Source organism: Oxyura jamaicensis, chromosome 2 (genome assembly GCF_011077185.1).
Source record: "Oxyura jamaicensis isolate SHBP4307 breed ruddy duck chromosome 2, BPBGC_Ojam_1.0, whole genome shotgun sequence".
Taxonomy (NCBI): domain Eukaryota; kingdom Metazoa; phylum Chordata; class Aves; order Anseriformes; family Anatidae; genus Oxyura; species Oxyura jamaicensis.
In genome coordinates, this window is record NC_048894.1 from 42,312,031 (window position 1) to 42,336,756 (window position 24,726).

General features: G+C 38.0%; 1 protein-coding gene across 14 annotated transcripts in view; it reads left to right on the forward strand.

The window, feature by feature from the left end:
• The window catches only part of RBMS3 (RNA binding motif single stranded interacting protein 3), a 708,203-nt gene that overhangs the window by 375,658 nt on the left and 307,819 nt on the right, over nt 1-24,726 (forward strand). For all 14 annotated transcript variants that reach the window (XM_035316418.1, XM_035316417.1, XM_035316419.1 and 11 more), the window contains one exon: nt 13,005-13,063. In XM_035316418.1, coding sequence (XP_035172309.1) covers nt 13,005-13,063 — 59 coding nt within the window. The remainder of the gene's footprint in view (nt 1-13,004; nt 13,064-24,726) is intronic.

Consider the following 24,726-nt stretch of genomic DNA (forward strand, 5'->3'; position numbering starts at 1 on the left):
TAAGAAAGATTAGTTTCATCACCTAAAAAATCCTCGGTTGGAAATGGAAGAGGAGCAGGTGCCTGTTGTCTTCCTCACTGCTTCTGGTCCTCCTTACCGTACCAGTAGGGCCAAGGGCAAGTTCTTACAGGGACCCCATGTGAGTCAACTGGCAGTTTAGCCACAAGGTGCTTATGTTATAGAGAAGGCGTAAGCTGCTTTGTGATAAACTTCTGCATTTCACCCCCTGGCATAACAGTCAATCAGGAGCAAAGGGGAGAATTGCCTGTCACTCCAAAGATGGGACTTCACTGCAGTCAAAGGTGGGATTGAAGATCTCCTAGAGATGGCAAAGCCAGCAGGTTCACTGCTTGTAAAGCAGCTAAACCTGCAAAAGGTGCAGCACCCAGATCTTTTCTCACATTTTCAGGCAGGTTTTGAAGACTATGCTGAAATGCTTTCTTTCCTAGTAAAGAAAACCCAAGTAAAACCAATGTGAGCTGCAGTCACACTGCTCACTGCAGGGTTGATGTTCCTTGGTTTGCAGTTCATTGCTGTGTGGTTCTGGGGGAGAGAAAACTACATGATGGTTGTTATTTGGGGGAAATTAAAAAAAAAAAAAATGCAGTGAAAGTAAAGAGTGACGGAAGCTGACAAGTTATTTTACACTCCTAGTAGCTCATTTGGAGGTTATGCATGGCATTTTCTGGAGCTGATGTACTCTTAATATGGCTAAGCTCAGAGGTTGTTCTGATTTTCCCACTGTGCACTTTCTGTGCTAAGGAGCTGGGGAGGAGCGCCACCGTGTCTGTCTCTGTGGTGAACAGGATGGTCATTAATGACCGTACACAGAACAGTAGGATGGCTGTATCCTAGGGGAAATCAATTTTCTGCAGAGAGCGAGGCTTGTAAAGAGTAGAAAATTTCCACTGAAGAGGAGGGGAGGAAAGGGAGACAAAATTGACAGAGCAGGGATTAACACATACAAAGGCTTCAGAAGTGACGAAAGACTTTCTGTACAAGGTGGATTTTTTTTTTCCACTGTCAAAGCTGATCAAGTCTGAAACATGCTGATCTTGAAGGTGGGAGAGAGAATGGCCATCTGGATGGGAGACATAGGAGAGGTTGGGGAGAAGGCTGCCTGGGGTTTAGACAAATGGTTATTCTTTTCTAAAGCACTCTACTTTTAAATGGAGCACAGATATGCAGAATTTATGAAGGTATGAATGCTATTGTCCATTTCGCTTCCTGAAGGAGCATCTATATTGCAGATGCTTCTGGGTTTTAGAGTCAAGCAGCAAAACCTGAATTTAGGTTAAAGCTCGCTGAGGTTGCTCCATGTTCTCCTGCAGGACTGCTGTGTCTGTGGTGTGGACAGGTTCTTGTGTTACTCACCGCGTCCATGTGTGCTTGGGAATTCAGACTGGGGTCATTTTCTTCTGATTTTCTCCACTCTTTCAGGTTTGTGTTCTTGAAATCACAGATCCTGTCTGTGGTACCGAATGTCTCAGTTTCAGGTGGCCCAGTGGCTTTGGAAGTCCTCTGCCATACCCTAATGGTTTGCTTTACCCTCCTTTTTTCTGTTGATTTTTTGCTACTTACACCTTGCTTACTTTAAACCAAGCTCACGAAAGCTTGTTTTCCTATGGATGCTCTTGTTTTACTCTTCTAATAGATTTTGGAAAAAAGGTATATATATCACAGGGTACTAAACTGTAAATGGTGTTAAATATCATCATTTGAAGAACAGCTCTAGTAAGAGGAAATTTACTTAGACTTGTTTGTATGTTTATGTGTATGTATCTTAAAAATGTAAGCAGACATAAATCTTTAAATCTCAGACGAGACGATGATTCTTTTCTGACTGTGCTCAATATTAAAGGCTAAACCAGAGATAAGATAACATTCCCATAAATATGGAAGCTTGAACAAAGGAGCCGTTGTCCTGAGAATGTGGGAGTCAAAAAGAAACCTAAGTCTGAACTTCAGAAATTATCTTCAAAAAAATGAATGTTGCATGTAGAGTAACATTTAATGGCTCTTAGAAATTGCAGAAGGGAAGCCCATAGGTCTTTCTCTTGATCTCAGTGGTCTCTGGAGCAAGCCCAAAGAAAGCGAAGGGCAGAGGCATCTGGTAAATGAATAGCTGTACTAGACCTTTTATTTTGCTTTGGCTTCTTCAAGATGTTGGTCTTTTGAGAACTGCCTTTGCAAACAGCAGAAAGGGAAAGGGTGGGAAAACTCCCAAGGACTGAGGCCTCCCCTCAGTCTCCTCTTCTCTGGGCTGAACAAACCAAGAGACTTCAGCTACTCCTCCCACGCCTTCTCTTCTAGACACTTCACCATCTCTGTAACCCTCCTTTGGACACTCTCTAACAGTTTTATGACCTTTTTATACTGTGATGCCCAAAGCTGCACACAGCACTTGAAGTGAAGCTGCACCAGCACAAAGCAGAGCAGGACGATCCCTTCCTTCCCTTGACCGACTAGCCCTAAAATGGAGCCCTGGGGAACCCCACTAGTGACTGGCCACCAGCCTGATGTAAGCCCATTTAACACAATCCTTTGAGATTGACCGGACGTCCCTCTTACATTGGTTTTGTGTTTTCATTGCTTCTGATGGCCTGTACTAAAAGCAATCTACTTGCCAGTACAGGTGATCATTGTAAATTTTGTGGTATTCATTTTTAAACCCAGCACATTTGGCAGATTATATTTTGGCTGCTGAAATATTATTTATCCGTATGGGATGTACTTGCCATTTATCTGTGTGATAGCAGTAGTAAAGTGAGTGGTGTCAGCATTGGGGTTTTCATAAATCTTTAAATCCAGCAGCTCTTTTTATAAAGCTGGGAATAGAATGCAGGGTGGATTTGTTCATTGTTATAATTTTATTTTATTTTATTTTTTTCTTTTGCAAGGTTGTTTTCTGGGATCCAAAACATGCAACTGCCAAGCAGTGTTTTTTTCCCTAGCAGAGGATGTTCACTAATATTTGATGAAGATGTTGCCCTTGGTGTTGCCAACCCTCAGAAGTTTATTGCAAGGTTCACAATATTTGTTTCTTAAACCCTTAGATCCTGAGGCATGTGATAAGATGGGAATCTCAGCTTTCTATTTTTAAAAAAACATAGGTTTCTTCCCTTTGTGGCTGTAAAGAGAGGTTTGAAAATATATCTGAGTCTATCACAAAGGCTCACGATATATATATATATATATAAAGAATATCTCAAATGTATTTATTTCTTATTTATTTTTTAATACCAAACGTTAATTTCTTAACTTCTTGGTGTATTCGTGAGCAACAGGAGTTGTCATCACTGTACTCCTTAGCAAGTTACAGGATAAATTGTGGATTTATCTCTGTGAATCATAGTTCTCATTCTCCCAAAGTATGCTCAATAATCAGATGAGGCCTTGGTTCTTCATGTGTATCTTTATATGGATTGAGGATCATACCTTTCTTAATTAGTTTAACTGAAGCCATCTAAAGGCTCCCAAACTTGACTGAAGCTTATTTGCTTCCAAATCCAGTGCTACTGGTCAAATTTCAGAATGTACTCACTGTATTTTTCAGTGAGTCTTTCTGTTCCTGGGGTAAAATTTCCCAGCAGATTCATAAAATATTTAAATTTTTGCTCCTTCCTCTAGATTTGCCCGTGTATATTTCAGAAGCATGGGTTACAGAGCACATCTTTTTTTATACATCTCCATCCAGGCAGGAACTACCAAGTGCCCTTTTGAAGACTGAAGATACTGGGTATATAATGAGTGCCTTTATTGAGCAAATCCCATGGTTTATCTAATCTCTTTCTGGGCCATAGTGGCTGTTTGTGGGTATGAACTGAACCACGGCAGAGCATAGCCATTGCCACCATTGGCTTTTCTCCTGTAGGAAACTTGTGGAAAAGGCGTCCAATAAGAAGTTGGCACAAAGCCTGAGTGAGTGAGTTGGCTGTAAGATTTTGTTCATCTTAGGCTCGTTGGTTCTCCAATGACGGATGAGCAGAGAGCTGCAGATGTGCTAATTATTCCCTATTCCCTGCCCCTTGATGTTATCTTGAAGTGTAATTTCAACATTCAAAGACAGAAAATAATGAGGCAGCTGCTCTGTTGGTGTAAATTGGGGTAGCCCATTGGAAGATGGCACCGCATGACTAGAAACCAAGAGATATACAAAGTGCAGTTTTTTAATAAGATATTTACCAGGCTGGTACAGTGAGGCTAATACATTGAATTATGTTCATATTTCTTTGGGCAATAAAGGATGAAGAAGTGTTTATATAGGAGACAAGGGCTATAATTGAAATACATTTTTAAACCTTAAATGCATTTTTGTAACAGGTGACTCTTCATTTAATGCTGTGTTTACTCACAGCTTTTTTAAAGCATTTTAAAAACATGAAAAATAACATGATTCATAAATTATATGTCTGTACGTCATGCTGGGCAGTTTCATCTAGTTTAAATTTTATTTTTGACAAAGCGATGACTCAAGAGAAGGTTTTTGGAGAATACTAGCTTTGGGACCCTGGTCTGGCAATTATGGTGAGTTACCAGCAAGAACAGATCTGTGCTCTTAGAATTAATTACTATAGCTGTTTTAGAGGCCTTGCACTGAGGAGAGCAAAGCACTCACTAACTGGAAATGTGCACTTACTCTTATGTGTAAGGTTGTTTTCTTTATCAGGGCTGTAGGGAGGATTTTCCACACCCTTCCAAAATAACACCACACAAAAAATTAATTTCAGCCTACAAACATGATTTAACCTTTATAAGTTTTCCTATTTAAGTTCAGCTGGACTCCTTACACTTAGTGAAGTTAAATAAAATTCAAAGAAATTCAAAACCAGAGGTATTCTGTCCCAGTCCTGGGTGAACAGCGTATGCTTCTGTCCATGTGATTTTAAAATTCCAAAATCATGCTCCTATTGCTTCTCCCTGAAAATTTCAGGCAGAGAAAAATGTGTTCCTGTCCATCACTTGTGTCAAAGTTTGGCCTCTGGAAAATAAACATAACTGTGACATTCCAGCTCTGAAAATAAAATGATTAAAATAAATAATATTTAAGAAAAAGAAGCAATTTGTGATTAGTTCCTAAAATACATATTTTGCAATGTAAAAATCCTAAGGAATGATGCTTGTCAGAACAAAGTTGTTTCCAAAGACATTCCAAGTACCTGGTATTTTATAATTTGTAAATAATGAAATGGGAGCTCTGTGAACTCAAGAAGTCTCACTCACACATTTGATTCAAATGGCCTTTGTGTGAACTCTACAAAATGCTTTAGCTTTAAATTATCAGTTTGAGTTCATGGTCCCTGGTGGTAGCTGGAGTTCTTGCTTTTCTTTTTAATTCCTTTTCTTTTCATGGCTATTGTTAGACAGGTAACATCTGATTGAGATATATATATATATATATTTACAATACGTTGCAGTCATATAATTCTTTTAAGAGCAGATTGTTTTAGTGACATGTCAGAAAATCTGCACAAACGAAATGCTCAGAGTTCCCTTGAATAATGGGGCTATTGTTAAATGATTGAATACTTTAGAGATTAATATCATGGTATGCTGGCATGCTGGTTCATACCAACTGTAATTTCACAATGAATCCTCCATAAGAAAGCAACACTGTGAATGAGAAATCGGATACAAGACATCCCAGCATGCAAGAACATACAAAGTAAATAAATTCTACACAAGAATTACATGTTGGAGAGCTGTATTTTTACAATATCTGACACAATTCATAATTAAATCATTGGATAAAGGAGAATCTTCAAGTTTGAAGATTTTTTTTTTCTTCAAATGCCAATGAGTGATGTCTTAAGAGTAGAAAAGATAGCTTTATATATATATATATATATATATATATAATTTTTCCCTCCAGTTCTTTGAAAATTAGAGTTTGCCTGGCATTATCATTTGTGACAGGCTACAGGTTTATCTTGTCTGTGAAGGGTTTCAGATCCTTAAGCTGTCTTCCAAATAATGCATCCTATCATTATACAGAAAATTTAGTAGCACTGCTGAGTGTCTACAAACAACAGTTGCATTTTATTTTTTTAAGACATCTGAATTCTTGCAAATATGGAATAATTAGTAGTTGAAGATTTAATGACAGCCCAGAAGAAGGGCTGAAGTGTTCTGCATGAAATCACAGTTATTAATTTGTGCGTGAATTTTGTTTTCCATACTTAATTTAGCAACTGTAAAATATTTTGCTAATTAATTATTAACACTGGTTATTTGTCATGGCAGAACTGTGAGGGAAAAACATAGCTTTTTATCAAAGCAAAAATATAAATGTCAGAATTTTAATTTAAATACAATATACAATAATGTAATCATTTTTAAATAGTCTTAAGTAGCTTCAATATTCAAACGTACAGATGTAATATGAATATAATAGATAGCTCTAATTCAGAATAAACAGTATTTAGAATTAAAACTGCATGTAAGAGCCAAGTGTCTTGCATGAAATGAACTGTGAAAAAAACAAACAAAACGAAACACAACAAAATGCTGTAAAATGTCAGGCTTTTATGGGGGGTGCCACTTCAGTAAGTGGCATTTTATTCTGTACTGGGTATCAAGAGTGTGACAAATCTGTAGCCTTATTATAAGCACTGTGAATAGGATTTGAGCTTGTACCTACTGAAGGCAATGAAAAAACTGCCTTTGATTTCTGCAAGTGTTGGATCAAGCCACTTAATTTCCATTTACATGCAGACAAAAATCTTTTTATACTTTGGCAAGGAAGGGAACAAGGCTACAGGAAACATTACCTTTGAACTACCGAAGTGATACACTTCTTACAGGCCTGGGAGTCCAAGTTCTTTATATTTCCAGAAATTTTGTAACTGTTTAAATTCCCTTTACTTTGGCTTCTCTTTAAGATAGCTTAATTTCTCAAGTATTGAAAACAATTACAGTAAGTATCCAAAGTCTGTACACTTCTGTATGAGACATTTTTTCAGAGGTGAATGTGCTTAATATTCTTAATAATGCTTAAGAAAATGAAGACAGATTACTTTGATTAGCAAATATGACTCTCTGCTTCTTAGTAAGTATCTGTATTGTCTTGTAAATATTTTTCTAACTTAAATGTAAGACATCTGTATCGGTTTAGTAACGGTAAGGCAAGATGTCTTCCTGTGCTTTAATTTTAGGGACAGTGGAAAGAGAAGCCAGCATTTTAACAGTAGAGGGATAGTTTTAGTTTTGGTATTTCTACACACATTTTAAGAGGTTTATTTGCAGTATTTTACACTCTTAAGTTGTCACAATTTTACAAGAAACAACCTTCACTATTACAGCCAAATTTTCCATGTTCTAGCACCAAAGGATCGTAGCTGCTCCAGAGTGGCATAAGAGCCCCATGATTTGAGCTAAATAGTGTTTCAATCTTCTCCTTAAAAGCAGGATTTCTGAATATGATCTGTAAATGTATTGTACAATAAATGACTCAATCCGTACTGTGAAACAGCCTGTTAGGCTCTTTCCTCCTAACACAGAGCTGTTATGCAAGCGAATTGTATGATCTTGACTTTTATTTGTCTGAAGTAATAATAGTGTTCATAGGCATGTGCACATAGTTTTTTTGCTTTTTTTTTTTTTTTTTTTCCAAAAAAAACATTTTCAGTCGACATAGTGTGATGGTGAACAATAAATCCATATATGAACGAATCACTATATTCTTTCTTAGTAGTAAATATCTGTACCAGAAAATATTCTTTAAGTTACATGCATTCTTTCAGTGCTTAATCAGCTTTCATTCTCCAGAAAATTCACTCCTCGTAGATACTATGATACTCATTATTTTCTGCTTAAAACTGGATGGAATCTTACTCTTTTGTTAAGAACAAAAATACGTGGTCTAGGTTTCAAAAATTGCTGGGCAACTCTGAGCTTTCCAGAATTTGGTACAAAGGGCTTGGGAGCCCTTCTGAAAATCCGCTGCTATTTTAGACCTACAACCAAACAATTTGAGACACCCCTTTTTTCTGGTCTTTTTGAAACTCTTAGACAAGTTGTTATTCTAAATTGCTGTAGTGACTTGTATTACAGTCAGTAAGGAATGATTTTTATAAACTTGACAGCCAGACTGAAATAAGTGAAGACGAGGTAAACTTGTATTTTCTTGGACAGAACTACAGTCTTTATTAATCCACTGCACTGTAGGTTCTCTGCAACCACTGTCCCCTGTTTATTTCCCAAGCCATGTGCTGGTCAGTGAAATAGAAGGTGTTCTGAATGGTATGAATTTAGTTGCTTCATATTGCTGTGAATAAAAAGAGAGTTTGGTTTTAACTTTTCCTTTACAAAAAATATAAAAGTAATGTACGGAAAAACAACAAACTGGCCAAGTCTTTGTTAATGGATAGAATTGTACATGTTGTATTTAGGAGAAAAAAATAGAAGTATTGAAAATATCATGCAGTTGATAAAATGCCTCCAAAATGATCATGCAAATCAGAACTTTTTCTGAGTGAATTTCCTTTCTGTATGCATTTGGATGTCTTCGGTGCATGTGGGAGTGCATTATAGGAATAACGTCTCTGAGAAACACAGTAGCAATTCCTTCCGTATTTTAGGCTTTTGTAATGTGAGCTTTTTTTTTTTTTTTTTTTTTTTTTTCAGAAATCCATGATTTTCCTAATAGAGTCTGCTTTTAAACAAAATAAATCCAGTTACGCTATTTATATATTCATTTACAAGAATGAAAGAGTCTCAGAGTTGCTCATCTAAATCCAATTACTGCTGGTCAAATTCATCCCAGTACAAAAGTTCCGGAGATAAAAGCATATATTACCTAAATGCATAGAAATGCAGGCTGTTCTCAGCTGGGTGAATTGTGCATTGAGTAACACGTGGGGCTTTGGGTGAACCCTAATGTCAAGGATATAATTAGTAAGCTCTCAGGTTGGAAATTGCATGGCATCTCCCTTGGCTTAACCAAGCAAGGAAAAACTGTGAAGAGGTTACTTGGGTTGAAATCACAAGTTTCACGTATATTTAAAACACATGAATAATAACCAGAATGGGGGAAAAGCGGTGATAGGTAGTGCCTGCCACCCTGGCTGGATGGACACAAAGGGCGGCATAGCTGTGGTACCACGTTGGGTGGGGGACATGGCTTGTCTGGTCTGACAGCCATTTCGTGTTACAGGACCAGCCATGGCCAGCCTGAAAGCTGGCTTGAAGGACAGTCTAGGAAATACTTCTCCCATCAGTTTGGAATCAGTGCAGGAGATGGGAAAGGTTCCTGCATCTTGCAAGTGGTATCACTTACAGCTCAAGTGCTTCCTCCAGGAACTCTCTCCATTTTAACAGCAGTTATCAAATAACTTCCCAGGAACGAGCGGTTGAGCTTTGTGTGCAGTGTAAGTGCTGATCGACCGCCTGCCTGCAAGGCTCTTGAAGTGATCTATTTGTACTGCAGCCCTGATGCATGTTCAAGGTTTATTCTGCATTGCTTGCATCTTCCCAGAGCCTGCTGAGTAGTTGGGAAATGTGGGGTGCAGTGGGATGGGGATCTTGAGAGTGCTTTTTAACACTGCACAGGGAGATTTTCTTCTCTGTGCACCACTGCACAGTGTGGTTTCCCCTTATTGCCACCCACAGTGTAACAAGGTATATGTCATTTGTAGGTGAAGTGTTTTTAAGTAACATTTGTAATTTTAACAGTGGATAACAGAAACTTGAATGGTTTTGCCCTGAACTGGCATATACAAGAAGTGGTAACAATCTTTATGTTCATAAGAAGCTATTTCTCCCCACCAAATTATAGTTCTAGTAGAATATAAGAATGGCTGGATGGGGTCAGCCCAGGAATTTATTTCAGCAGTTGTAAGGGGAGGTGCCTGATGTTAAAATGGGGACTGGATGTCATGAAACTTCCCTGACACCGTCTCCCAGCTTTTAGCATTTGGTGGCTTCCAGGGCCACAAACATGCCTTTGTGTTTAATTTGGTGACAGATGTAACAGCCTAGAAGTCATCTAATAGCTTTCTGTAGAGATGCATTTTGTGGGGCACCAGCACTTTCTGTGGCCGTGAATTCTGCAGTTTTTAAACTGTCCATCATGTAATTGTCTTGTCAGTTGTCTTGTTATATATATCATGAGGAACAATGAAAACACCTAGTCATAGTTTCAATGCACGGGTCCTTCTTTAATGAGCTGAAGTCCTAGTGTATGCATTTGTTCCTCACATGGAAGCTTTTTCAAGTCCCTGACCACATGGTTTTAAATGAAAATTATTACACGCAGAAAACATTAAAAACATCATTCAATACAGGGAATTAAAAGCATTTTTAAAAACAGGATGAAAATAATTTTATTTGAGGTTACTGCACATTTAAATAACGGGGATGAATGTAATGAAAACAACACATCTCTCTGGGAATCTTCTGAATAAAATTTTGGTTCAGATGTGCAGTAGTCACATTTTTGAGGTAGCAGTCTCACATACTCATAACTTCTCTTACCTTGGATATTGTGATGCAGTAGGTTATCCTTAATGATACAGTCATTATGTTTAAAGGTTGATAATAAGGCATTGAGATGAACTCAGTTCCACAATTATCTTTTTCTGACCAGATTATTATTATTTTTTTTGTTGATTTAAGATCTTTGAAAGAATACCGTCATGCACTGTAATTCAGGAGGAAATTAAATAGTGCTCATGTTCTCTCATGACATGCAAACCATACCTAGTATTTTTTACATTAATGATATCATTTGTGCAGGCTGTTGGATTTTATAGTAGTTTCCATTTAAATACCAGAAAAGGAGCTGTCGCTTGTGATGTGGTTCATTGTTATTTCTGTGGGCATTCTCACAGAAAAATACTTGTTTGTTGCTTCCACGTGAATGAAAGCACAGTTCAGGCTCACACAGAGACATCAACTTCGGGTGGGCAACATAACTTGATACCACTCTATATGTGCAAGAAAGAAATATGATTACATTTGTAGGAACAAAATACGTTCCTGACTTAATGCAAAACACAAGCTAACATTCTTCATCGGAACTGATGTTCTGATTACTGTAAGATACTTACTTGAAATATCTAGGAAAACAGTGTCCGAATTAATTCCATTGACTTTATTGTGGCAGGGCTCGAGGTTTATAGCGGCAGATGAAACAGCTGCATATGGCTAATTGCCTATAGCGGTGTTTGTTGTTGTGGCACCTCTCGCTGCTCAGATGCCTGGTTTTGCAAACACGTCGGTGTGCATCTAGCTGTATGTGCTGGAGGAAGCTTCTGGACCAAACATGATTACTTCTCAGACTGAAATCTCCAGTGTAACGAAGTGTGTGCAGGATTGCAGTACACGGCAATAACTCTGGGAAATCTGTAATAAAAGCAGTGGAACCACAAATGTCTGTCTTTGCTGGCAAGAAATGTTAACTTTGAGCTCTCACATGACTTGGATGAAACAACATATCAATTCATTAGGAGTGGCTGAACTGAAATGGAGGCTGGGTGTTAGTTTTTGTTGGCGGAAGTTTAGGTAGGGGTTGTGTTTTATTTGAGGTTGTTGTGGGTTAGCCGCTGATTTTTGTTGGATTCTTTCTCCATATATCTGTCAGAGGCCCTTTGCTGCACGAGATAGGCATGTTTTTGCATGTTTTTCATGTATTTGATTTTAAATCTAAATAAGTCAAATAAATGAAGATGCACTGCACGGGCCAAACTTCCTGCTGGGTAAGCTGCCCACTGAGCAACCGTAAATCACACTGGCAGAGAATTTGGCCGTTCCTGCTTGAGATATGTGCTCTAACGTCTTTGAGGCCAAAGTCAACTCCAGGTATTACCGTGAAGAATTATAAAACTAAGTGGAACATAAGTGAATATGAAGGCCTCAATTCTGAAAACACCTGAGCTTATAAAAGCATGTGATCTCATGGTTAACACTAAATCTGTTTTAGGTATCCACTACTCCTGGAGTGGAGCCAGCTGTGGCAAAACAGACCCCACAGCTACCTGCTGATGTCCCCATCATGGTGGGGGGTGTGTTGCATTGGGTCTGCCTGCAGAGCGTAAAATCCTCTCTGTCTAGGGAGGAGCCAACTGGGCAGGTGAGGGGGAGAAGGCTTTTCTACCCTTCCTCCCACCCAAGAGAGACCAAGACATACCAGTGACTTGAGGAATAAAATTAATTTCCTCATTCTCCTCAAATGTTATATTCATCTGTAAATGACTCTCTTCTATGATCTTTCACCAGCTCTTAGTGACACTGACCATTAAATTGGCATTTGTAGTTTAAACCTCTGCAAGGTAAAGACGAATAGCTGTTTTATGGTCTAATTGCTTAATGCAACAAATTGTAGCTGCCCAAGTTCCCTCTTAATCATGCCAGGTCTATCAAGTTGCAGTGTAGTGCAGTGCTGTCTTATGGGAGGTGTCACATACTAAAATAAGAATTAGCACTCATCTTGGAAAAGAGCTAGGAGATGCACATAAACCTCAAAAGCTTCAGTCTATCTAAAACAGAAGCTAAATCTAAATCTAGATCTAAATCTATCCGTTTAGGGTGTGTGTGTGAATGTGTGAATGCAGACCCAAGCACAGTTGTGTCTGTGTGTGTGTGTGCATGTACGTAAATAAATGACCATACCTCCTCCTCATTGTTAATCCTGGATCTGGTCCATCTCTATTAAAATTAATCTTGTTTGACAGCTAAAAATGAAAAAATATTTTTAAGCAAGCCTAATTAACTTAACCAAATAAGCATCTTTAGTAGTGCTGATGACCTAAAATTTCCCCTGTATTTGGCATTTATACTGGCAGTACAGTGCAGCGACCAGAGGTAGGCTATGGCAAAGGAGCAGTGCTTTTCAGATGAACTCTAAAGGTGTTTGTTGAACTATAGTGGAAGAGGGAACCTCTCCAGAAGTATCAGGGAAACATTCTTCAAGAGCACTAGATCTCTTTCTTGGATATGTGCAAAAATAATTATGTATGTTATTAAAATGCAATAACATGTATTTCTGTTCTTTGTTTTCTCTTTAGGTATGGGAAAATTGTATCCACAAAGGCAATTCTTGACAAAAACACAAATCAGTGCAAAGGTATGTGTAAAAGTCTGCCCTGTGAGTTCATTGTCTGCTTGAATGATTGACTGGTGGCTTGACTGCCAAGGCCTTGGCTCCAACTGTGCAATCAACATAATGTACGGTATATTGCAAACATATTTAATAATGCCAAAGCTTTGAGTCGTGTTTCCAGTAACATTGCTCATTAATTTTTTTCATTAACAAACAAAATGAAAATCACAAATCAGAACAAGTATCAAATTGCTTCGGCAGAAAAGTAAATTACCTTCTAACCACACAGTACCGTCTGATTTGAATGATATCATCAGTGATGCAAATTGATTTCCCATATAAAAACAAAAATTTTCCCGAGCAAAAACTGGTTTATTTTTTTTTCTGGTTCTCTGAAGTCTTGGCCTATGCTGTTGGAAGAAGAAAATATTCTTTATGACACAAATAGATCCAGTTGTTGCAATACCAAGGTATGATATGAGATGGTGAAAGTGATTCATCTTCCAGTTTTTCATTCATGACTTTTTTAGTGAAATATTGCACATTTCATATTTTTACGTGTGTCTATGTATGGCTAAATCTGCATAGATAAATGTTGGCTAATGGGTAGAATTATATTAGGTTATTCATTTAACGGTCTGAAGAGCAATCAAGTGTATGGTGGGAACCTCTGCTTTAAAATGTCTGTCACTTTATACTAGGGATATTCAGAATCCTTTTGGAGTAATAGGATCTACTGAAGTGGATTCTTCTCATAAGAAGTGCATTCTGGACAGCATTTCTGTTAGAGTTACTAAAAACACTGCATACAGAAATATCTCACTGGTGGCAAGATAGGGTTTGACGAGAAGCAGGAGAGAAAGACATTTGGGCAAATTTTGAGAAAGTGCAAAATCCTGTCAGCTGTACCAAAGATGTTATTGATGTTTGGAGAAGTGTGTGTCTTTATCTCTTGCATGCCAGCAGCAGCATTCATTAGCTACTCAAAAAAAAAGTAGGTTGTAAGATTGCAGTTCAAGTCTTGGAAATCTCCATCAGCCTAATAGTTCATGAGCCATCATCAGAAGTGGCATTTGCTTTGGTTGGACTTGTATTTTATTTTTATTTTTTTATAACATCGCTCTGACCGTATTTCTTTGAAAACCACACTGGGAACCAGATTTTTTTTGTTTGTTTTTTTGTTTAGCTTGTTTTACAGAGGAATACCTACATGGAAGGATGGGTTTGGCCAAGTACAGAAGGCCTGAGGTGGGGGCCCACAGAAGTGAGAGTGGCAGTTTCAGAGCCAGGAGGAGATGGATGTACCTGCTGCTGGGAGGCTTGAGTTTTGGAGGCAGGGTGCTGTCTGGGGACCTGTAGAGAGAGGAGGATTTGCAAAGTGACAGAGCTACAAAAGGGCTGAGTGGATCAAAAGGGCCCTGAGCTGGTTTGACAAGGAAGAAGAGTGCTACGATGAACAGGAGTATGGTTAGATAGCTTTGGGATAGTGGTGGTTTGGGATGAGACCCAGGTGTAGGAAGAAACTGGGGCTTAGGATTAAGGGAGCTGCAGGGGCCTGATTTGCTGATGTCAGGGGTTAAAAAAAAAAAAAAAAAAAAGAAAAAAAAAAGGAGGAAGTCCATGATTAGGTAGGTTGGAGTAAGCCTGGGTCACTCTTCATTATCCCACACTCCAGCTAAGACATTTCTTTGGCAACAGAAATGTTATATTTCCCCATTCCCACCATACAGCAAGACTGAGGTGTTCTCTCATGGGTCAACTCCATCATTTTTTTCAGCTTTTGTCCATCTTAAATGGCAACACGCACCAAGCATATGGAGTTGAATTTGAATTGGGCTGTAAATGTGTTGAATGCATAAATGACGTCTGTGGAAAAGAGAAATGTATTTGTCCCTGCTGATCTTGGTTGTCTGAGACCACTCTGCTCTCACTATAGATGCTTCAGCTAGGTGGCTAAAAGCTGGTGGAGTGAATCAGTGAATCTGGTGGAAGCAGGCTTGTTGACTGGTAACCACTCCCAAAAACATGTTGTCCCGTGATCTAGGCTTCTTTCCATTCCTGTTGCCAGTGGAAATAAGAAAAGACATGGATGTACTTGCAAAATACAAAAATGTGAAGTGAAAACATTGTAACAAGCATGAATGGTAACATTTTGAGAAAGACAAACATGTTGGTTTGGTATTTTTTATGTTGTAGTCTGTTTTCATGTTATCATGGTAGCGGCTACGTAACAGTAAGTTGGAATTTTGTAAAAGTTTGGTTTCATGCTGTGTTTTTACACTGTAGGGCAGAGAGATATATTTATTTGTATTTTCAAAGATGGATCTTTATGACATAAGTGGTGCCATTAAAAGATCATAAACATAATTAGATTTATTAACAGTATGCTTCGTGGCATAAAAAGAATAGATGTTTTGCTTCTTGGATACGATTTCCTTCTTCTAGCAAAATTGCTGGAGAAAAAAAAAAAAAAAAAAGGAAAAGTCTGACAGGCATCAGAACTGGAAGGGCCCTGAAGAGGTCATCTGGTCTGTTCCTCTGCCTCAGGCCAGGATCAGCACTACCTAAGCCACTGCTGACGGATGTTTGTCTCACCTGTGCTCAAAGGCTTCCAGCAGTGGAGATTCCACCAGCTCCTCAGGCAATCTGCAATAGTGCTTGCTGTCCTCACTATAATAAAGTGTTTCCTAATGTCTAAGCCACATCTCCCTTTGTGCAGTTAAAGCCTATCGCTTCTTTTCTTATCCCCAGTGAATACGCAGAGCAGTTCATCCTTTCCTCTTTACAGCAAACACATATATTTGAAGACTGCTATGCATCTGTCCTAGCTTTTCTTTAGGCTGAACATTGGTCCTTTCTCCTCTTCCTTAGAGGCAATCTGTTTCAAGTTTCTGATTATATTGCACTGCATCGGTCTCTCTAATTAGTTCACTCTAATCTGAAGTCCTTAGAGCCGGGCACAGAATGTCAGACAGCCTGAATCCGACCATTTTAAACGGTGTGGAGAAGTTATTTAATTTGTCTTTTCTGTGATTGTGTGGCTCTCCTGTTTATTTATACATACAAATGGCTACTTATATTTAAAGTATAGATAGATTTTTGAGGATGTTGTGTGAGAACAACAGTGTTGATTTATGCTAAGAGATTCTCAGCAGCCCTGTGGTTCTGTTATTCTCTTCTCCGGTGCTGCTGCCAGCCAGGAATTCCTTATTGTGTGCTCTGCTTTGTGCTGTTGATTATTCCCTCCTAAGGCTAGTACTTTTCATTTGTCTGTATTGAATTTTATCGTATTTTTTTCCTGGCTACTCCTTAATTTGCTGAGATTATTCTCAAATCTTAAGTCTCCAGAGTGCTTGCAGCACTTAGCTCTTTAGTATCCTCTTCACAGTTAATAAATGATTTCTCTAATCCACTGGACAAGATAATTTGGAAAAGACTGAGTAATAACAGACCTGAGAGAGACTTTTGAGGGAACCTTCTCAGTATACCAGGTAATTTAACAGTGAGCCTTTGAAAACTTCTAAAATTGGATGTGCCAATCAGTTTGGCACCTATGTCACAGGACTTCTAGACAGGTCGTATTTCTCCCGTCTGTTCATGTTATGAGAGACAATCAAGGTTTAATTAAACTATATGGTACTTCCCCATCCATGAGACTAGTTGCCTATGTCTAGATGGAGGTACGATATGATATTATTTACTCTTGCTTATCATGATATGGGGTACTCATCACCTGATGCCTGTGAGGCTCTGTGATTTATGTACTATTTTTTCTAGGATTTTTTCAGAAGTTGAAACTATATTTAGTGTCTCTAATTCACTAGTGCCTGCACCCAGACCTTAACAGCAAACAAATAATCAACAGGCATTTTGTTGGCTCCTTTCCAGTCTTTTGGCTATCACTCATCTCTCTTAAAGTATGAGCTATCCTGTTAATGAATGCATCATTCTGTGATGTTTACACAGTGCAGTAGGGTGGGTTACATTTAAGTAGATGATAGAAGAAATCCTGTGATTAGAGATTTCAAAATCTATTCCGACCTCATTTGTGTTTTGTCCAAGGTATAGAGTAGATCTGAAAAAGTAAACTAGTGGTAATGATTTCAAGTACCATATGTATCAAGGTGCAGATCTGTTAAAATAGGCTGCTGGTTAGCAAAAAGTCTTAAGTTTCCCCTTCACCAAATGAAGAAAACACTCAGAAAAAATGGACTTTAAGTCATTCTCCGGTATTCCTCAGACTTTTAAAATGATACCTGCGACATTCCTGGCATGCTAAGGAATAGTGTCATCTGAGGATTTTTGCCTGGTATAAATTAAGGAGTCGGGTCTAAAGAAATCATATATGCTTCAAGGGAGTTCACTAGGGAAACCTTTTGATGTAACCTCTCATTTTAAGATTACTCTTTGTTGGTGGCATAAATGCTAAGTGAGGCATAGTAGAAAAAACAATCTCTGTGTAATAGAACAATATATAAAACAAAATAAGCACAGTCATGACAAAATGGCCAGAAATCACTGAACAAAGCAGGCAACAATCACATATGGAGAATAATGAAAAACAGACACATGATTCATTCAGATGTTCAAACACAAAAACCCTAATGAACAAGTTGGAGAGTTTTGGCTGCTTTTGCTATTTCCCCTCTCCCTCTCTCCTTTGCGCGTTTCCCTTCTGGGTCTACTGCATTTACTAATTTAAAAAGTAGGGGAAATTAAATAAAAGAAGCCATTCAAGGGAAGCGTTAATCTTAAACACGTAGACTCTTCTCTTTCCAGCACTCACCCCCCGCCCTCTCCAGACTGGCTTGCCTTTGATAGACCTACGTGCTCAGAGCAGAGGGAATGAGTAATGGTTGTTTCACAGTACAGTTTCCATACCTCATAGCAATGGAATACAGAACAGTTAATCTGCCAAATACACAAGCCCATTTCTTAGAGTATGAATTACTGTCATCTGCATCTGCCCTTGCAGACACTTTAATTGCATGCATACAGATTTACTTCCTGGTTTAATCAGGAGCTCGTATTATTTTGAGTGTTTTGCTAGGACCTTAGAAGAAGAGCCTGTAAGAATGACAGAAAGTCAGAAATCCCACCTGTGGGAATTTTTTTTTTTAATAAATAAAAACTATGAATCACAGTAATGTGTAGGAGACAAACACTTCAACTGCATATTCTTCATTTTATGTATATTTTTTTTTCAAACCAAGCATGACTTGATTTGTTGAATAGTAGTGTATGTCTTAGGAGAGAAATGTGCCTAACACGACGAGGAGAACTATAGAGACTCTACTTATAATTTTAATATTTCATTATGACATTTTTTCTCATCAAGAATTTTTAGCAATGATCTATATACTTTTTTTTTTTTTTTAAATACATAAACTAAGGAAGTAGATACACATTCATTAGGTGATTTTATGGTCAAAACATGCCGTTAGGTCATCTGTGTTGACCCACCATATATTGCATAATTTTATTTCTCCAGTTTCCCTGCTATTTTTAGACCGCAAGTTAAAAATCTACTATGACCTATTTCATAAATGGAGGGTTTGTGTAACAAAAATGGGATAACTGCAAACTTACTGTAAGTATTGGAGATAATTGGAATGGCATCATAAAGTGGTGTTTTGTAACTCCCCAAAAGCATTGTCCAGCCTTGTACTTTAAGTCAGTGGAGCTATTCATCTTCTTAAGTTTACCTGCATCCCTAAGTATCCTAATCAATTGGAACTTAATGGGGAAGAGGTTTCTGGTCTGGTGGTCTGATAAACAAAACTGCGTAGCATATAACAGAGATACCTTGAAGTGTATGTTAAGCAGTATACCTTTGTAACTTTAAATTTTAGGAGGTAATTTTTTGTACATATTCTATGAAGATTAAAGCTTATATGTGATCACATTAGTTTATGCATTTTCACTTCATTTTGTACTTGAGATGGCAGAATTTGGTTGTGACTAGGAACATGAAGCAAGTCAATATAAAATCATAAGCTAGTGAAGAAAGAGCTAAGCTGCACAGAAAGCTATTTAGTTAATACATTTTATTTATTGGGAATAACCTAAAATTGCAATAACTGTGCTGTGTTATTTATGATTCTCAAAATTGCCATTTTGAGAGAGAAAAAAAATCCAGCCAAGTAGGTCTGTGCCTGATCACAGACTGTAAACTGTTCACACTAGGAGGGCATGCACAGCATGCTTCAAGGGGAAATGGATCTTGTAGAAAGTAAATAATTTGTAAAACAGACTTATTTAATTTTGAAACTCTAGACTTGTGTAAAAATAAATCAATCCTATTTTCAATACAGGGATAGACAGCAGATGTGGCGATTTTTTGTGCAATATTGTTTGCATTTTTTTTTCTTTCTCTTTTTTTGATGCATTCCAAAGTTTTACATAATAAGTAGCATAAGAGTTCAGAAGTTATTAAAAGCGTAGTATTATGGAATATCTGAATTTGGTGGGTTTTCCGACACTGAGGCATTCGTGAAGGCTGGTAGATGCTGAGTATGGGTCATAACACAGCAAGTTTTATGTATGGCTCTGCTAATCCGTCTCATTACTGTAGCAGTTCTAGGTCTCTTGAACAGCAAGTATGAACTACGCTGAGTAGTGCCACTTCTGGTTAGCAAACCAGCTGATAAACCCAAATCTCCTGTGTCAAAAGGACAGAGCCTTTGGTGGTATCAACAAGTCCCCAGATCAGTCCTGCTGCTGAGGTAGCACATAATAGTATAGCATCAGTGCCCTATGGAAGTAATGCAGAGCTCTTCCTCTATTAGTCATTTCTTTGTTACTGTGAAGGCTTTAAAAATGATGTTCTTCCTTAAATATCTAATTGACTTTTTGTTTGTTTTGAAACATTTCAAAATAGTTAAAGAAAAAAAAAAATTGCCATCTGTTGTGGTTTAACCCGGCCGGCAGCTAAACACCACACAGCCGTACGCTCACCCTCCCCCCTCCCTCTCTGGGATGGGGGAGAGAAATGAGAAAAAACTGAAGCCTGTGGGTTGAGATAAAGACAGTTTATTAGGACAGAAAAATAAAATAATAATAATATGTACAAAACAAGTGATGCACAATGCAATTGCTCACCACCCACTGACCGATGCCCAGCCTATCCCCAAGCAGCCGCCCCCGCCCCCGCCCCAGCTAGCCACCCCTATATATTGTTCAGCATGATGTCAGATGGTATGCCAACGTGGGTCAACTGCTTGGAAGGCAGCTATGCTAACCACTATAACATTAGGACACCATCCTAATATTTTTGGAAGTCTTAAGGTACATTTAAAGATAATGAAGCTGGTTGCTTACAATTGCTAAATGTTTGGAGGGTTTTTGTTTTTGTTTTTTTTTTTTTTTTTTACACTTTCATTTAACTCCTGTGAGTGAAAGTGTGAGCTTGAGATTTTTTTTTTTTTTCCTTTTAAGTTAAAAATCGGTATCATTATATAATCCCATGAAACTAGGAGCTAAGTCTTTAGGAAAAACACCAACAGGGATAATCATAACAAAATGAAAAGAATTGGCAATAAGAAACGGTAAAGTTGTTCAGATAACGCTTCAGTGTTCTAAGTTCACACCTTACCATGTCAAATGGAAGGGTGTTTGATCTGCAGGCTCATGAGCTATAATGCTACTCAACAAACATAACCAATTAAAAATGTTGTGAGGTTGTAGATGAACCTTTTTTTAAAATAAAAGTGTGTGTGTATATTCAGAAATATATATGGAGCTGCCTCTTTTAACTTACAGGTGAAGTTTTGTGGATGTTTAGGTAACATAAAGAAGCAAAGACATTCAGTGGGAGCATGTGATGCTATAAAGTGAAGTATTTTCCTGGCACCTGTTGCGTTGGCCAGCGGGTGTTATATGCATCTTGGCAAACGTGTGAGTGTTTTGCAAAATCTCACTTAGCTTGGAGGAAACTGTTCTCCTATTTGCATGTTTTTGAATGCCTTCCATGTCTGCTGTAGTGAAACAGCAGGGTTTGATGAGTCGTGCCGAGCAAGTCACTGTAACCGGAGTGTGCCAGCACTGGCCGATGCCCTGCCATGGTGAGGACCCGAGACATATCCACCTCCATGTCTGCAAAATCTTACTGCACCTCAAAAAACAGTCTTGACTGCATCTAAGCAGTGTTCTGTCTCAAGCAAGTCCTTTTAAAATTGCTTATTGAGTTTAAAGCCAGGTCCTCTACAGAGGAAACTCCTTTCTAATTAGTTCCCCAGACACTTTCTTAAACGGCTTCTTTGCAATTAAGGAAAATATTTCCTGGGTCATTATCTTTTCATAAATGAACTCATGGCCTAGCAAATATTTTCTGTAAGGAGACCCAAGATGCTCAAGTATTCTGTGACATATCTAATTTGTGATTATTCTTAATTTACTGCTTCCAAAATTTGCCGGCCCATATCACTGGTAAATAATTGGTTTAATTTTTTTTCCTTCCAGAGAAATAAAAAAAGTAAAATTTCCATATATACACAGTGATTAATGTTTTGAGTCATTGGTCTGTATAAAACTTTGCCAACAGCTTGGCATGTGTTTGAAGTGCATTTTGGGACTGGGTAATGCTAGTAGGCTCTTAATGATCTCAGCAGATTTGGAAATATCTATTTCATATCACGGAACTGAACAGAAGAGAAATTTTGTTGACTTGGAACAGCAGCTTGTAAAGCTTGTTGAAGCCTTACTTGTAATTCATTGGCTTCTTCAACTGGCTTGCAGAATCGCTTTGCTTAAACTTGAACTTCATTTTTTCTGATGCCATGGTGCAGTAGATCTGTTTGGCCACCGGTTGCTTGAAGGCAGGTCATGTCTCCCAGAAGTAACCGATGAGAAATTGGTTGCTCAAAAGTCTAAAGACCTTCAGCAAAACAGAGCCGAATGGTGGAACCCCTCCAGATAGTCACAGAGGAGACATTGCCCTGCTCCTTAACTCTGCTGGAGCCTATTCCATCACACGCTCTCAGAGTATATGCATATGCATAACAAATGCTTAGTTGATATAGTGACAATTTGATAATAAATCCCATCGACAGACACTTATTGAACACGGTTACTCAACAGGAACCATTCTGAATCAGACTGTTAATTATAGCGTGACTTCACTTTTGCATTATGCCAGCAATCAGAAAAGTCATCGTTCACATTTTCCCCTATTAGTGCACATCCCTGGCTTTTGTTTAGAACAGTGGAACTATTTTACCCAAGTGAATTAAGCAAATGGTAGATAATATACTGTGAAAATAAAACACTAATAGACCATGCCATCATTTTTATTAAATCTGTCTTTCTGGGCATTTAAGGGCTGCCCGTCTAGAGATGGTGTGTGATAGCTAGAGTAGAAATATATGTGCAGCACAGGAGAAAAATTATAACCTCTGGCAATAAAGATGTGGCTCCCTCAACACTGAACAAAAAACCCACCCACACCAGTTCTGGAGAAGGAACTGGTGGGCAGTATTAATATTACTCCACCTATTTAGGTTATGGTAGGCGTACAGCAGTAAAGCTCTAGGTGCTAATCTACAGCACATGGAACAATTGTATTGTACAAAAATTAATTAAAAGACAGCTTTGTCCTATGGACTTTGCAGCCCAGGGCTTTGAAAAAGACTGGTGTCCACAATTAATTTCAGGTACTGTGAGTAATCTTATGACTTAGAGTCAAGTTAAATAACATTTTAAAAAATACTGAATTCTCAAAAAAACAACCAACCAACCACCACGACCATTACCACCACCAAAACCCAGTCTCTCTGATCTCCTCAGAATTGTCATACATTTGGATTTGGATAACATTTAGTTATTTTTTTCAGCTGAGAATGTTTTGAGGAAAGCTAAATTTATATATGAGAAACGGAGGAGGCCACATTAGGGGCAGTAGAAACAACCCTCCTGCTTGATGAAATAGTTTTTGTCTCACTGGATCTTCCTCAGGACCGATGGTGGGCTGATATTTTCTTCCATTAGAGGGCAGTGGTGTGATATATGGTTTCCAAGGACCCCCAAATTTAGGTTTGATTAAAAAATTACAGAGTTCGATTTTTTTTTTTTTAAATGTATCTTTATTTGGTTTATAAATATCCAAGCACCCAAGCGTTGCATTTTTCATTTGCATAGAATTTTTACAAATAATTGGCCAATTTCAAGCAAGCATGGAGGACTGGGAATTTCAAATACAACAGAGGTAACAAAAGTTTTCCAAAAATGGGCAGCTATATAGAGCGGAGATTCAGTGCTCCAGTGGAAGGAACTGCAGAGCAAGTTTTGTTTTTATCCACTTAACTACAGTAAATTGCTACTTCCTCATCTATGATAGAGCCAGAGCTTTTGCTGTTCTTGCCCAACAGGGAATTTGGGAGGGAGCTGTGGGTGTTGGAGGGATGGGTGGAAGCAGGAAGGAAGTATTTGGGGTTGGGTATTTGAGTTACTGCAGCAAGTGGTAGTGTCACAGTTGGGGTAGAACATGGGAAGAGGCAGGAAAGGCAAGGCTCAGATATATAAGAAAGCAAGCTTCAATTGCTTGTAGAATATTCTGTTTTATTTTGAATAAAGGAGAAATAATGATTTATTTTTTTCTTAATATGATCTCTGTAAAGATCTTTCAGCCTCATGCCCTTGTTGTGTGTGTTATTAGTTGTGTTGTTGTTGTTTATTAACTTATTAAATATGGAGCAGTAAACATCATATATTTTTAAATGATTTAAAATAGACTTGCTGCCCTTCAGGTTTTTTTATTAATTGAATATTGTTGCTAAGCTGTCTGCTTTCAGAGCAAAGGTTGCAGCCAGAAGATGGGGGTCAATGGGACTTCCATTTAAATGCATGTTATCTCTATGTTAATTGCCTGCATATTTAGCCAACCAAGCATGTCACTCTGCAGAAAGTAAAGGTTTTTGTGGTCAACCTTTAATTGTGAAACAGCAAGAAACTGCCTGAGTGACCTGTTTTGCCTGAGGTATCTTGGTTGCTCTTGTCAGTCACTTCAGCTCACAGTAAATTGCAGGGTAAATTCCACATAATTGATGGAATGTATCTTTGAAAAAAAAAAAAAAAAAAAAAAAAAAAACTGAAGAAAAATTAGTGTTCAAAATGCAAGTATTTAATTTTTGTACATTTGTTGCACATTATCCTAGTAGTTATTTTCTTTTTAATAAGGCTAGATTTTATTGCTAATATAGATAGTTATTACAGGGAAAAAAAAAGTCATGAAACAGACATTAAATATGCCTTGGGTTTTGGAGACAGATACATATTTATCAGGTTGGGTGAATATGAGTTCTTACATCAGAAAGAACTGCATAGCTCCTGCTTGCCATGCTCTAGTTTCGTGGTCTGTTGCTGTAAAAGAGTTAAAATAGTTGCACTTAAAGCAGAGGGTGTATTCCTTGCAACAAGTCATTCTGAGATTGCTGGTATTAATAAGTCTCTGTCTTGCAACTCTGTTGTATTTTCTCTAGTCTCTAGTAATGGGTTTGAGGTTTTGGAACTTAAAATATTTCGGATTGCTACCTCTGTCAAATTTGTTTGAATAGGGTAAGACAGTTCAAATGTAATGAGCAAGGAGGGGCTGACAGAGAATGATATGCATATATTTCTGCAGTATATTCTTTGTCTTGCTTCCTTCTCCTTTTGTAGTGATTTCTGGAATTCAATTCGCTTTTTTTGAGCAA